The 15,536-nt window shown below is 37.8% G+C and overlaps 2 protein-coding genes across 5 annotated transcripts in view; both read right to left on the reverse strand.

Moving 5' to 3' along the window:
• kiaa1109 (KIAA1109) overlaps nt 1–4,729 on the reverse strand; it is a 55,125-nt gene extending 50,396 nt beyond the window's left edge. For all 4 annotated transcript variants that reach the window (XM_082154701.1, XM_082154702.1, XM_082154700.1 and 1 more), the window contains exon 1: nt 4,591–4,729. The gene's annotated coding sequence lies outside the window, so the exon portion shown is untranslated. The remainder of the gene's footprint in view (nt 1–4,590) is intronic.
• A 731-nt stretch (nt 4,730–5,460) lies between these two features.
• c9orf72 (C9orf72-SMCR8 complex subunit) lies at nt 5,461–12,614 on the reverse strand. Its single transcript, XM_082154707.1, has 10 exons — nt 12,474–12,614; nt 11,508–12,069; nt 11,308–11,403; nt 10,551–10,615; nt 10,399–10,471; nt 10,205–10,321; nt 9,886–10,121; nt 8,699–8,756; nt 8,497–8,606; nt 5,461–6,482 (listed from the first exon to the last, which is right to left on the reverse strand). The coding sequence occupies exons 2-10, from the start codon at nt 11,952–11,954 to the stop codon at nt 6,296–6,298; spliced, it is 1,389 nt and encodes a 462-aa protein (XP_082010833.1). The 5' UTR covers nt 11,955–12,069; nt 12,474–12,614; the 3' UTR covers nt 5,461–6,295.
• Nucleotides 12,615–15,536: the final 2,922 nt, after the last annotated feature.

Below are 15,536 nucleotides of genomic sequence, written 5' to 3' on the forward strand. Positions count from 1 at the left end.
ATGTGCAGTTTTATCACACAACACAATGCCACATATGTCGCAAGTTTTGAGGGAGTGTGCAGTTGGCATGCTGACTGCAGGACTGTCCACCAGAGCTGTTGCCCGTGAATTGAATGTTCATTTCTCTACCATAAGCCATCTCCAAAGGCGTTTCAGAGAATTTGCCAGTACATCCAACCGGCCTCACAACCGCAGACCACGTGTTACCACACCAGCCCAGGACCTCCACATCCAGCATCTTCACGAACACAGGTGCCTTTTATTGATGGCATTTTGAATGCACAGAGATACCGTGACGAGATCCTGAGGCCCATTGTTGTGCCATTCATCCACGACCATCACCTCATGTTGCAGCATGATAATGCACGGAGCCATGTTGCAAGGATCTGCACACAATCCCTGGAAGCTGAAAACATCCCAGTTCTTGCATGGCCAGCATACTCACCGGACATGTCACCCATTGAGCATGTTTGGGATGCTCTGGATCGGCGTATATGACAGCTTGTTCCAGGTCCTGCCAATATCCAGCAACTTCACACATCAATTGAAGAGTCAACGACCAACATACCACAGGCCACAATCAACAACCTGATCAACTCTATGCGAAGGAGATGTGTTGCACTGCGTGAGGCAAATGATGGTCACACCAGATAGGCTACTAACTGGTTTTCGAATTTTTGGTTTTGCATGTTTGAAAAAGGAGAAGCAAATCCACTTTTAATCCACCTTAAATCCAAAATAACCCAAATGTACCATAAATCTGTAATTGGAAGATTAGAAAAGAGAACTACTTAAACAGTACAAGCTGTTTCCATTCAGCTGCAAACACTCATTCACACACTCCTACTTTTGCACATACGTACAGACTTATCCACCACACTGTTTAGATCATTTATCATGTAAAACATTTTTTTTAAATATATGTAATAATTCCAACACATTAAATATTGCACAAAATCAGTCTGACAAAATGCATGATTGTAAAACAGCTCACTCAGGCAAGTAAAGAAGCAGTTGCAGGCACAATGCTCATCATAATTGTACCCTATTATTTGCAAGCAACACTCTAGGCATAAACACATTTGTGTGACTGTGAAACCAGAGGCTGCGCTATTTGTAAAGAATATATTGCTTTTGATAATGCTCTTTTATTCTAGCATAACAGACAGATGTCAGTATGAGAGATCATTTTTAGATGAAAAGATACGAGACAGGAGCAAATGATGTCAGTTCATCATGTGACAGAAGCAGGTGTGTTAAGATAATGAGATTCTATAGTGATTATCTGTGATTCTATGGTAAAAATCTCCAGCTGAGTATCACAGGGTCTGTTGTATATCAATGATGTGAAGCGTCTTCAAGTCAAGACACATCTTTCTTCTCAGCCTTCTCTCAGGCTTACACAAGAGGAGAACCATCTGTTTGAATTAGTGCTGAGGTTGACTCTAGTCTAACCTCTGGTAAAGTCTAAAAGTTTTAAAGCTAGAAGAAGTCTGCTATTGAACAAGAGGAGCAGTCTTCAATTGTTAAGAGTACAAATCTAAAACAGAAATGGCCGCTTCCCTTTCCTCAACTCTTCAGGAAAAGTTGTGCAACTACTTGAGCAACAATTGAAGTAACTTCAACATTAAAGGTGCCATTTGAGACATCTTGATTATTAAATGTTTCTTTCTGATGTCCATATATGAAGCTTTTGAACTATATGGTCACCAACTCGCCATTTAGTTTTATATGACACTTTCCATCCTTTATTAAGCAGCTGTTTCTAGTTGTTTCTCCGTATGCACTGTGAAAAATAGACACGCTATTTTTAAGACTGACTGATCTACTGACTACCAAAATATTACAATTTTACATTTTAAAATGTTAAATAGAAGTTCCTTGAACTACTCAACTATCAATTGCTAAGCAGCTTTGAGTTCACTGGACTTCAGTGCAACATAGCTGTGGAAACTCTTTTCTTAAAGTTAGACTAGGTTCAATCAAACTCCTGTTAAACTTTCAACAAACTCTTAATAGACTTCATTCGGATGTACTTGCTGGGGAAGCTTAATTTTGCCTTAAAATGGTAATTATAGTGAACAACTAGTCTAATTTTCTAAAAATGTATTGGAAAATCTACAACTTTGAAAGTTGAGAAAAGCTGGTTGCCTTTTTTTTTTTTTTTTTTTTTTTAAGTTGAGTTAACTTTATAGTTTATATTTAAAATGAGCCACAGTGCTTTGCTATAAGCTGCAGCTTTGCTTTTGAGCCCATCCTTTATTAAAAAAAAGCCTTTTTACCAACAAGTTATTACATTGTGACAGAATAACCAAACCTTGTAAACTTCCTTCTAACGGATATGCAGAACTGTGGGTGCTACACACAGACAGTAAAAGGTCTGGTGGACATTCTACATTTTTACTCTCATTTTCACCAGCAGATCTGTCATGGCTAATGGCTATAATTGTCTCCATCAAACTAATGTTTTAGCTAAATAGCATTAGCTCAAGCTTGCATTGGTTTAGTTTGATGCAAATTCCTGATACAGACAAATAGTGCAAATGTTCAGTAGAATTCCTCAGATCTGTTATGACATGTTCTGCTCTGAACTAATAACAAGCAGAGCACTTCAGAAGAAGTTACAGAAGCACAGTGTTCAAATCAAACATCAAGTATTTTGGTCCCACTTTATATTATGTGGCTGTAAGTACTATGTACTTACATCGAAAAATAAGTAGGCCTACAATGTACTTCTTGTGTTCATGTTGTATTGTAAAAGCACTTTTTCTGCTATAGAGGTGTGATACGGGTAAGGTCAGGGACAGGTATGGTGGTATGGGTAGGTTTAAGAGTGGGTTAAGGTGTAAGTGGAGGGTCACCAGTGTAATTACATAAATTAATTACAGCTGTAATTACATGCAGGTATTTTCAAAACATAAGTACAATGTAAAAACATGTACACAATAAGTCCATTGTATCAAATTATTAATTTTAATGTTAGTACATAGTAGTTAAAGCCACTTAATATAAAGTGGGACCAGTATTTCTTTTTCAACTGATCCATTTATGATTCTTGTTGTTGTTTGTTTTTTATTATTATTATAGAAAAGGCAGAACAGATAGAACTTCTACTACAGGAATTAAATTACATAAAATCTTTATGTAAAGTTTCACAAACAAAATAAGAGAAATAAAGAAGAAAAGAAAGAAAAGAGAGATAACATTATAAACACATACTGAGGAAACCATTATGCACCAGCGGTATTATCAAAAAAATCATCATAATATTTCAAGAATCTGTCACTTCTCTTGTTTTTAATCAACCTAAAGATTTAAGAAATGCTTCAGTTTCAAATGAGAAATGTGAAAAAGTAGGCAGCGAGTTAGAGAATTAATGCTTATGAATAAAATATTTCCACAAAAAAAAAAATTAACAGTGTAATTCATTGAAATAATAGTTTATAGTATACCTTTATAGTAACATATCTCTGAAAGGATTTGGAAGAATCAAGGTGCTTACCTATATGAAGATATAAACTATTGAGAAATCATACGTCAAGTATTGCATTGTATTTCCCTAGATATTACACCGTCAATCACAGCATAGCTACTCGTGTTTGTCTGTCCCCGTGTTTCAATATTAAGTAACATTATGTTTCAATATTAAATGTATAATAGTTAAATGTACAACAATATTAAATGTACAACAGTTAGCTGGTCATTATTGCAAAATAAACTAATCAGAACCCTGCTACTCAACAAACAAACTGACTGTACATAATCCTTAAAATGTGCTTTATGAGAAAATTAAGCCTGAGCAAAGACTGTACCCCGTATTTATTTACACGAAAGATCGGGTGTATCGTATACCAAGTAAACAATATAAAATAATTGCCAGAAAATTAACTATTAATGTGACAGCCAAAATGAAAATGAAACAGAGATGTCAACACCTGTGCAACTCTAGAATGTAGTGTCAAGTGAGTCTAATTACCCGGTTAGCTCACTGTGACATCTGACAGTTATCGCTACTCTTTCAAACAGATTTAAAGGCGGAACTGTTGTGCTTTAATACAGCCGGGGGGGATTCTAAACAAGGACATCTAATGTTACATCTCTAGTACAAAACATTCGGTACCATGAACTGCTTCGGCAAAAGGTGAGGCATGTTACACAATAATGGAGCTCATTATTTCTGAGTGACAACTGGACCATTGTATGTCTACGTCCAACGTAAACTGTACAATAATGCAACTCGATGTGGATAAACCACACAGATTATAGCAGCAGATCAGAACAGGATAAACCTTATAAAATAACCGACACGATGATTATGATTATGATATTAATTACGCGTTCGCTCCTGGCATGTCAAGCACAACCTTATGATGATTCTGAAGAGCAAGACCAGATATCAGTCAACTTTATTAGTCGGGTTATGATCATATTTAATGCAACGAACAGATGGCTGTGTGTATGACAGCAGCGCTTGAGCTCAGCAGGTGATCTAGGATCAAATCCAGACAATCTCTACTGTATCGTAGGCCGCAGCCCGTGATCACATACACACACACACGCGACCTGTTTGGGAACACGCAGCGTACCTACCTCGCCTTGTAGAGTGTGGAATTACATTTCACGTTGCCATGATCTTTAGAGCTGTTCTCTTGTACTGCTCTCAGCCGACAGCACCCATTTCTCAAACTAATGATTTCTTTTCCGGAGTATTTACATGGACAACGCTTGTGTTTCCTGTTTTGTGGTCATGTGGCAGGTTTAACCAATCACATATCTGTTGTGGACGACAGGGCCAATCAGAGGGCGAGGTCATAGAGCCTAAGCGTGAGTGACATGGAGTGTAGCCAATAAAAATCAAGATAATTGTGTCGGTTGAACGCAAGACTGAAGTCAGTAGATCAATGAACTGTCAACGAGGGGGGGAAGAAAACACGAAAAGCGATCCCTTAATTTACGATTTTAACAAATTAATGAATAAAACAAATTATTTAAAGTGGTCTTCATTGAAAATAATGTTAAAGCCGTTTTTTTCAGCCAATAATTGTCTGTAGAACGTAGCATTATGTGCAAATAATATGGGATCATTAAAGATATGCTTAATATAACACTGAGCACTGCTTTATGTCAGTGCTGTAAAATATTTTTCACAATATTAAATGTGTGAATATATGTATATATATATTTTTTCAAAAAATTATCCAAATATGACACTTGATTACAAGTATCAGATTAGAGTTCTACAATAGCTTGTCCCGCAGGTTTTTTTTTTACCCCCTCATGAGTTTGGCTATTTGCTGTTCCGTCTTGTGTTAACTTCCTGTTCCAACCCTCCATGACTACAGTAATAAAGTGTGCAGTTATCTCATCAAATATAAGCCCAATTTTTTTTTTAAATGTTCTTTTCGAAAAATTAAAAGTTCAGGAAAGGATGTTAACGCGGGTATAATAAAATAAGTCATGTTTCACAAACAAAAGGCACAATTTATTAAGTCAACACATTTACAACTTGAAATGTATCAATGTAGATGTCTACCATTAATGCACTGTCTGTTTGATATATAACATACATAGCAGTGAAGTAATGTAATATTTTGTGGAAGAACACTTCAAAATAAAAGCAAGATGTCTATGGGGTCCTTCCTGTTATTTGCTGACTTCCTTGCACATTGTACACCCGAGATTTGACTGTATTTAGATATAGTGAGTCAAGCTGCACTTTGCTTTTCCCACCAGGTTTCCTATATTAATGCCCCAAACCAAATGCAAAAGTATGAGCCATTTAATTAACCATAAGTTTCGTTTTTTTTTTATTCAAGTTAAGGAACAAAGAAAAGTCTCCCAGCCACAAATGCGGTTCTGCGAAATAACAGATCTGTCATCTGAATTCTGTAAAGTCTACAGACCATCATAGATAAAAGGCCAGGGAATGTTATTACAGAGCAAAGGTTACTTTAATTAAAGCTTTAATTTAAACAAGATGAAAGTTATTCAATTACTTCAATTTTGTTCCTTGCCATGTTACACCTCACCAATTTATGTGTTATGTTAGCATTTGTACGTCACAGAAGTGTCTCATAGGACCATCAAGAAGTTTTTTCACACAAATATGAATTAACCAGCATCACTAAGCAGATTATCATTACTTTAAAGCGAAATTGCACCAACTGACATTTAAGCAGCAGATATTGTTCAGAATGCTGTCAACAAAAAGCACATATAAATTTTTTTTAAATGAGCCTAAAGATGCAAGAGAGCCCAAATTGTCCTGTGGTGTGATGAGTACAGGGTTCAGAGGTCAGAAGCTCATGAGGAGGTCACGCTCCTGCATGCTGGTAAGGAAAGACTTCCCAAAAACGAAGGAGTGAAGGCCTGCCCGCAGCTTCTCCGCCATCGCCATGATGATATTCAAGTCCCCTTCCACCGTTAAGTCTAAATCAGTCTTCAGATTGCGCAGAGATCTGAAAGGTTTCTTCCCCTTCTGCCTGTAATCATCAATAATAATCAATATTAACTGGATATACAGAAAACAACATAATCATGACCTACACTCCCCGCTCCCCTTAGTTACTGTTTCTAACGATGCCAAACAATTTTTTACCAGTGCATACTCTGCTGCTGACAAACATGGACATGCAATCGTACTTTGTGAATTACCTCAGGAATTATGATACACTCCTGAATCAAACTTGAATTTAAAATACAGACAGCAGAAAGGTTTCAGGTATGCCAGTGAAGGGCTATTGTAATGTATGGAAGCTTGCATCATGAATTTGATCATGTTTAACTAAAAAAAAAAGAGTGCACATTTTTTTCGTTTGAATTGAAATAAGCAACACGGAGCAGAAAAAAACAGCTAAATATTATATTAAATTATTTGTTACTTATCGATAAAATTCCATCACAATATTCATTATTGCGACTGCTTAAATAAAACTGACCAAAAATGTTAAATTATGCTATAAATCTTTGCTTACACTAGAGCTTACATTTTTTTCAATCGACAGTACGATTTTATTTAAGGAATTAAACTTTTATCCAGCAAGCAGCATTACATTGATCACAAGTGAGATTAAAGACTTTTATAATGTTACAAAAGATTTCTATTTCAAATGCTGCTCGTTTGAAATTTTTGTTAATCAAAGAATCATGAAAAAATTTCTCAGTTTTCACAAAAAATTATACAGCACAACTGTTTTCAACATTGATAATAATAAGAAATGTTTCTTTAGCAGCAAATATAAAATGTATTCAAATAGAAAGACAATATTAAAAAAATTATTATTTTAAACTGTAATAATATTTCACAATATTACTGTTTTTACTGTATTTTTTATCAAATATATGCAGCCAACCCAAAACTTTTCAATGGTAGTGTATATCACCCACACCCACCTTTACATGATACTACAAAGATTGTGTTTAATGTTACTAATGGCAGAAGGTCTGGACTCCAAGAGGACATCTGACTGAGATGTAAAGCAACCAATCACAGCTTGTTTTGTTCAGCATCATGTTTAGGGGAACGGAAATTTAAAGTCGATGACCCTATAATAACAGACCAGCGTGCAATTCACTCAAGAACACTGTACAAGTTTACTGCAACAATGATGTAATAATGTTGCTGTGAACTTTTTTTTTTTTTTTTTTCAGCGTTTAGTTGATCATAATAAGCATTTATTGTCACAATTGTAAACACGACGGCTTTCTTTTTTTACACAATGGGGTTAACGACAGCTTTGTTTCCAGGTGGACCGTTAAATAATAATAATAATAATAATAATCCATTACATTTATATAGCGCTTTTCTCGGCACTCAAAGCGCTTTACATAGAAGTGGGGGAATCTCCTCAACCACCACCAATGTGCAGCATCCATCTGGATGATTAGACAGCAGAGATACTGCACCAGCCTATTGGTGGATAGGAGACAAAGTGATGAAGCCAAAGAGTATATATGGGGATGATTAGGAGGCCATGATGGACAGAGGCCACTGGACAAATTTGGGATTTTTAATGACCACAGAGAGTCAGGACCTCGGCTTAGCGTCTCATCTGAAGGACGGTGCTTTTTGACAGTAGAGTGTCCCCATCACTATACTGGTGCGTTAGGACCCACACAGACCCCAGGGTGAGCACCCCCTGCTGGCCTCACTAACACCTCTTCCAGCAGCAACCTGGTTTTCCCAGGAGTCTCCCATCCAGGTATTAACCAGGATCAACCCTGCTTAGCTTAGCTTCAGCGGGCTACCAGTCTTGGGCTACAGGGTGATATGGCTGCTGGCCATATTAATGGCCATGTTAAAGAACGCAACATGCAAGTCTCCCAGAAATTCTGGAGAACTCAACCAATCAGAGGACAACTTCGAAACTCCCGAAGCGTTTTCCCATATTTTGCGCCATATGCATCAGACGTTCAGCCAACTGTCCGTGGGCATAACATTTAAGGCTGAGACTAAAGTGGTTGGTGAGGTTGTGAGCTCAAAGTTGCTGTACTTACGTCTCATCCTCAATATATCGGAGCAGTGTCAGGGCCTTCCTGTGCAGCAGGAGAAGGAAGTGGGACAAATACACACTCCGCAGAGACAGACCTGGTTTCAACAGAAACACCTAGAAACCAACAAAGATGCATTCACACACACGTTTATCAAGGCCAAAGTGGAGGAAGAAAGGGAGTCAAAAAGGAGTCACAGCAGGCTTACCTCATCTATGAAGGACTTCACAAGCATGTCTTTGTGCATCACGTCCTGAAATATATTCCTAAGAAAAGCCATAAAGATTAGTTAGTGATTCAGAGGGTTCAAGAAGCCTCTTATATCCTCTTAAAAAACTATTAGAGCTGCTTTTAATTCTCTAAAATAAGGTTCAGAAGCTGACTACTTGACGTGATTATATCGTATCGAGCGAATGATATGATAGGTGCCCTCAAATATTATTACAATTTAAAAGAACTCCTTTCAAATTGAATGTATTTTCAAATGTAATTTATTGCTGTGATGGCAAAGCGGAATTGTCAGCATCACTTCAGTCTTCAATATCACATGATCCTTCAGAAATCATTCCAATATGCTGATTTGTGGCTCAAGATAATATTATTATTATTATCAATGTTGAAAATAGTTGTGCTGCATAATATTTTTGTGGAAATCTTTCTGGATTCTTTGCTGAATAGAAAGTTCCAAAGAAATATAAATATTTTATAATCAATTGAATACATTGCTAAATCGCTGAATAATAAAATTAATTTATAAAATTTTGCTGAGCTAAATTTTTTTAACTGTAGTATATATTAAGTATGAACATGAATTAACATTGAACAATAGTACATTTATAAATAAATTAAGATTAACCTAGATTAATAAATGCTGTAAAAATGCTGTTTGTTTGTTAATTAGTTCATGATACCTAATGCATTAGCTAATTTGTAAACCTTATTGTAAAGCGTTACCAAATATTTTAACAGGTCCTCTGTGATTTAATTACATTTATTTTGGTGGATCTCTGAAATACCTGATTCTGATTGGTCATTCGCTACATTCTGAGGATTCTCAAATATTTTGTGTACACTGACCGCTAAACTATGTAATTGACTTTTGTCCCTGCCATCCAACACTGTGCAAGTTGATGTATCTTGTATCTCTCTGTGATCTCTATCCTCTCACATTTAATATCTTTATTAATTTAAGTAGTGGTATAATAAGCAGAAAAAACACACAAAACATGATTTACTTTGCAATAATAACTAACTGACTGATTATATTATATACATATATATATTTTTTAATTCTGTGTGTTTGAATAGAAGACCACGAGAGCTTGTTATCCTGACAGTAAGAAACAGCCAATCATAATACAGCTTCCAGACTAAGAAGGTATGTAGGGCTCATACAAGTCTGGGGTGTAGGAGTCCTGGGCATTGATGAGGTTGTCTGAACTGATGTCATCCTCGCTGGCAGCCCTCCAAAGGGCACTGAGCTCAGAGCGCATGTAGCGCCGCTGATGATACGTGTGCTCGTGGCAGGGTGGCATCTGCTTCACCGTGTTAATGTCCACGTCGATGTGGGTGGTGGGGTACGGGGAGTACAGAACCTGCCGGTAGGGTAACACAAAGCTGCCAGTGGAGTCCTGGGAAAGAGAAGAGTCCTTAATGATTATGGGTAGTAATGGGCAGCAGTTATAAGTTTCCCATGGAGGGATGCTGTGGATACCTTAAGAAGGCCCTGAACAAAGAGACCGGTGTCATATTTAAACGAGCCATCGGGGTGACAGAGTCGAGAGCACTTTCTCTCCGCAGGAGTGAGGAAGAGACACAGCGTGAGCACTATCTACAAAAGGAAACATCATTATTTGGCTTACATACTAAGGTGTGAATGTAGAGGAATATCCATGCAGGAATGTGCACCTTATTGACTTTCTCAGGATTGCTGCCAACCACCATGGAGCAGCCACAGGTCTGAAGATGAGAGCTGATAGCCCTATGATAGAGAAAGATGACAAACCTTACTAGACTCAATTCAGATCATTGACTTCTACTAAAGATGTAATATGTCTTACTTGTGCAAAAAGTCTTCATGACAGCTGTCTCCAATATCATCATCGTTGAGCACAGTGTCCTTTAGCTGTAACAAGGAAAATTATTTCTTTATATGGTTCAGTGAGAGTGAGAGAGAAAAACATTCCATTTTTCAAAACTGTCATAAAAAGATCAAATGTATTTGCTACTGAGTGAGGATGGTTATGCATCTTTGCAGCAAGATACACCATCAGTGTTTTAGTTTGCTCGTACAATGGCATTTTTAAATGATAAATAATACAGTATATATTTAATGAACAAAATATATTTATAAGTATTTACAATGTTCATTAATTGGTTAATGACATAACACTAATTCCTTTGTTCAGGATTTATATCAGTATTCAAAATACAATTCACACATACAATGACTTGAATACACTCTTCTATGATGAGCATGATTTTAATTTTTCTGAATTAAAAATCACTGTCATATTTTTTTTGGGGGGGGGGGGCACAAAGTAAAAAATATCAGGGTAATACAACTGTCTTGATATTTTAATGAAGAAAAACCCCTCATTAATACTGATAATACTCAATTATTTTATGGCATTAGTAATTAATTTTTATTAACATTTTATTTCATTTGAATTATTCTATTTTTGAAATATGGGAGAAGCAATCTGATTTTGCCTCACATCCCAATCTCCTTCAGTTCTCATCACTTTCTGTCTAAACTAAATTCTCACTGTGAACAAAAAAACGTACAAAAGCCTCTAAAAAAGTAAAAATACTCACATCCACCTCCTCTGGTACGCTGTGTTTCTTCATGGAAGTGAGAAGCTCCATTATGGGAACAATCTCAGATGACAACATAGAGATTATGTTGTAACCCTACAAGATAAAACACACACACACACACAAATAAGCATTACAAAAACAAACAATCAACAGCTGGATTCAAGTACAATTTAAGTACACAACTCGAGGGCAAAAACCTTCTGCATGCAGATGCGTCCCTTGCGGATAATGTGTTTGAGTCTCTCCACACACACGCTGTGCAGTGGCAGGTAGAAACTGAGCTCTGACTGTGGCAAGATGATTGACAGAGCACAAGTGTTCTTATCACCCTTGAGTTCTCCGTCAAAAATCAGTGAGACGATGATGACTCCCTTTTCCGCCAAGACGAAGAATTTCACATCCACTGCGCCGCTCTCCGCATTTCGCAAAATCTCGCCGTTCAGCGTGTGATTGGCCAGAAACGTGACCTCTCCATCACTGAGCAGCGACAACCCCTGACCTTTGGGGGCCCAGATGTGGCGTACACGAGGTCCCAGGATGTTGTCCCAGTAAGCGAAGGTCGCAGCCAACATGGGACACCAGTCCTCAACCAGCACTTCAGTCTTAGCCACAGCTGGAGACTGCGGGGGACAGGCTGCGGACATGACGGCCACTCAAGCTGAACTTTACAGTCACACTACTGTCAGTCTCACAATGCAGAAGTCAGTGGTGACAAACAGACTGTAACATCCCTCTGCTGTTGCATTGCCCTCATGCAATCTGTTTGAGAGGAAGAGAAAATACAGTGGACTAGAAAGTGAAAACAGTGGCATGACAAGTAAACCAGGCCAGTATAACATTATAACATTGCATTGTTGACTTCTAACCTAGACACATTTTGGCTGAAAAATATCATTTTCTTTTAAAGAAAACAAAGCACACACACAAGCTTTTTGACCTCAGAGTATGTTAAAATATCTAAATAATTTAGAGCTGCTAACGTTATAGAGCTTAATGTACTGTATGTCAACACCGCAGTCTGTTGTCAACACACATCAAGCTAATGTTAATCACTACACCGCGACTTCCATCTATCAAATTCATCTGCGTTAGCTTGAATTATCGTAATGAATATAAATATATACATATATTGTCGCCAATATGTTACACATACAGAATCTTACCCGTTTTAGCTCAAAACAACAACAACACATTCGTCCTCCCTTTCCCGGTTCTCTGCTGTCATTGGCAGAAGGCTGCGAAGAAGCGCGTTGCTGAAGCGCTGGGCACAACAGCGCCCTCTGGCGGGTCAACGAGTAATTTGATTACCCGAGACCGGGGGGAAATTGAATTACCTTGTGAGTTGTTTTGTCAAACCATCACTTTAGGCTGTGATCTGTATTGAGGAAGATACCGCTGTTATATTATAGTATCGAACTGCATTGTACATTATATTGCTATTATATTAAATTAGTGTTGTTTTTTGTCTACCATGCCCTGACACCACAGCTACATCGGGGTTGTATTGCTTTACACTTCAGTGTTATTTAATACACACTATTCTAGGGGCGTCGCTGGAAAATAGCCAGGTTTTTGCTGTGTCCTATTTAATTGTTACTGATCAATCCTTGTCTGACGTGGAAGATTAACGTATTATTAACTAACTGAGGATCATTTGACATCATGTGTCCGTACTGTATCGGCTGTCAGAACCAACCAACCCAATTTGCTAATTAATCTTTCGGTTCTATTCAAGTGTCAGTAAATCGGTTCGCCATTAATTCTGAATCAATCTTCACCAACGGACTGAATCATTTGGATCACTTTCTCATTCCCTGACAAAGATAACGTTACGATATTGTTATAACAACACGGGGAACAAATAGAGCGCCAGATGAAGTGGATTTTCACCTAGTAACAGAAACCTGAAAATGCTATCGTTTGCCAGCGAGGATCTTTTTTATCACTACAGGTAAAGACATTGTCCCATCCAAAAGGGTATTAAAACTCTATCCCCCCTGGTTTCACAGACAAGGCTTAAGTCTAGTCCTAGACTAAAATGCATGCTTGAGTTTTAACTGAAAGCAACTTGCATTGACATATTTAAAATATGTCACTGCCATTGTTTTGTGTCAAGATTCACACGGTAATGTTTTCTTCTAAGGCACATTTATAAAAGCTGCTTAAATGTCCTAATTAAACTAAGGCCTAGCTGTCTATGAAATCGGGCATATGTATGAGTGCAAGAAAACTAATTACATAAGCATTTTTTAAAGATATATCAAGGCACATTAATGTTACTATCAAAGTTATATGATATCATTTACACTGGTAGGCTAGCACAGCAGGCTCCGTTTTTAAAGGCATAATTTGAGGCAAAATATTGCTAAAAACAAATATAGATAGATAGTATCCATTTATTTTTCATGGGTCAAATAGAAGTTGATGTGAATGTTAGGTTGTAAAACAGTTATGCAGATAAAAAAATGTATGGGAAAAAAATAATCTAGCCAATATTCCAATTCTCAAAATTAGAGATGAAACGTCCCTTGTGGTCACTCTACACTGAATCGCCCAAATCACATACTGTCTGAGTAGGCAATACCTACTAGGTACAACATTCGAATTGAACTTCTGACCGTAAAAAAAAAAATGTTCTAAAGTATGAATGAAATTCAATGGGTTTTTCTCAATACTCAAATTGATGTTTCCTCACTTCTCCCGCATGTGATCCAGAGACCGATCGAATTCACCCATCTTGAAGGACATCTCAAATATCTAATTGCACCACAAGGAGTTAGGAAGCTTCCTGAGGAGTCATGAGCGAGGATACACAGTTGTATCCTTCCCTCGCATCCTAAGGGGTGGAGCTAAGACGTGAGGAAAAGAAACTAGGATGCACAAATAAAAAAAATTAGAAGCACCCAATTCTGTCACATTTGTCAGCCGCATACGTCATCAAGGATGTCTTATTTCAGAAAAGTAACCATTATAAAATTGACCCGTTATTAGTTGTAAAGCGTAAATTGTTGTAATTTCCTTATGACTTTGGAATGATGAAATAATGGTTACTTTACTAAAATGAGACGGCATCTACAAATGCAGCCGACATGCAGCCGAGACGTAGCCTTCGAAATAATACACATCTTCATACTACATCCGCCATGTACTGTCACCTGACCTACCAGCATCAGTTGCGTCGCTTCACTTCCATTCATAAATCCTCTCCAGTGGCCTCATAGGATAGTAAAGTGTCCAGCAAATGCGCACTTTAGAATCTCGTCGGAAGTATTAGGTCATCCGGAGACTCTTTGCCTACTGTTTTTCAAACACTATGCATTCGGACGCACTATGTTGGTGTACTGTTTTTTGCATGCTATATAGTAGGGAAGTATTCGATTTCGGACACCGCTCTAGTTATCTGCAGTACTGTCCACTCCTCACTCTTAACCTTCTGATTGGCACCTCATCCTTCTACCTCTTAGTGTGTAATACACATTGACCACATCCAACCTTGCTGAACTGTTCCACTGATCTCAATTTGGTGGTTAAATACACCACTTGACCCTCGCCACCTCAAACCACTGTTGTTGGGTGATATATATAAGTTGTACTCTCAGTTTTCCATTACAATGCCACAAACCTCGTTGACTTATTGTGATGGCAGAGAGAGAGAGAGAGAGAGAGAGAGACAGAGGCATTTCAGGTTGCCATGGCAACAATAGTGCGAAGCAGCGTTAGCAACACTTTTAGGCGGCGCCTAGCAACCGTATCCATGCATTCAAAGGCCAGGTTACAAGACGGCATGGGAAGGAAATTATTTGTGCAGGCTTTTGTTAGAGCTGCTGCCTTCTGCTTGATTTGCTTGACTACAGAATGTGCTAGAAATATAACAACAGATTATTTGCAGTTCAGTACGGATGTGTGTGCGGCTTTGGTATTAGCATGATGAGAAACTGATTATGAGTGAGTCTTGATGAGTCTGTGTGTGTGTTTCTATATGAAACCTTAATGCTCACACGCTCTTCACTGATTAGGGCTCGCTGTTCTGATTAGCAGTTGTCATGTCTGCTCTTTACAGAGTCATTACATCTGCCAGAGTGATTTCCTTCCACCCCGTTCCTCATCCCATCATTCTTTGGTGTGGAAGAGTGGAGATGCATGGCTCCCGCTCGCCCCAGCCCCTCTCGGATGGTAATGGGTTATTTTTTTCTAGAACGGTCTTGCTAATGCCACGGGTAATAAAA

This window comes from Leuciscus leuciscus, assembly GCF_965113295.1.
Source record: "Leuciscus leuciscus genome assembly, chromosome: 22".
Classification (NCBI taxonomy): Eukaryota; Metazoa; Chordata; class Actinopteri; order Cypriniformes; family Leuciscidae; genus Leuciscus; species Leuciscus leuciscus.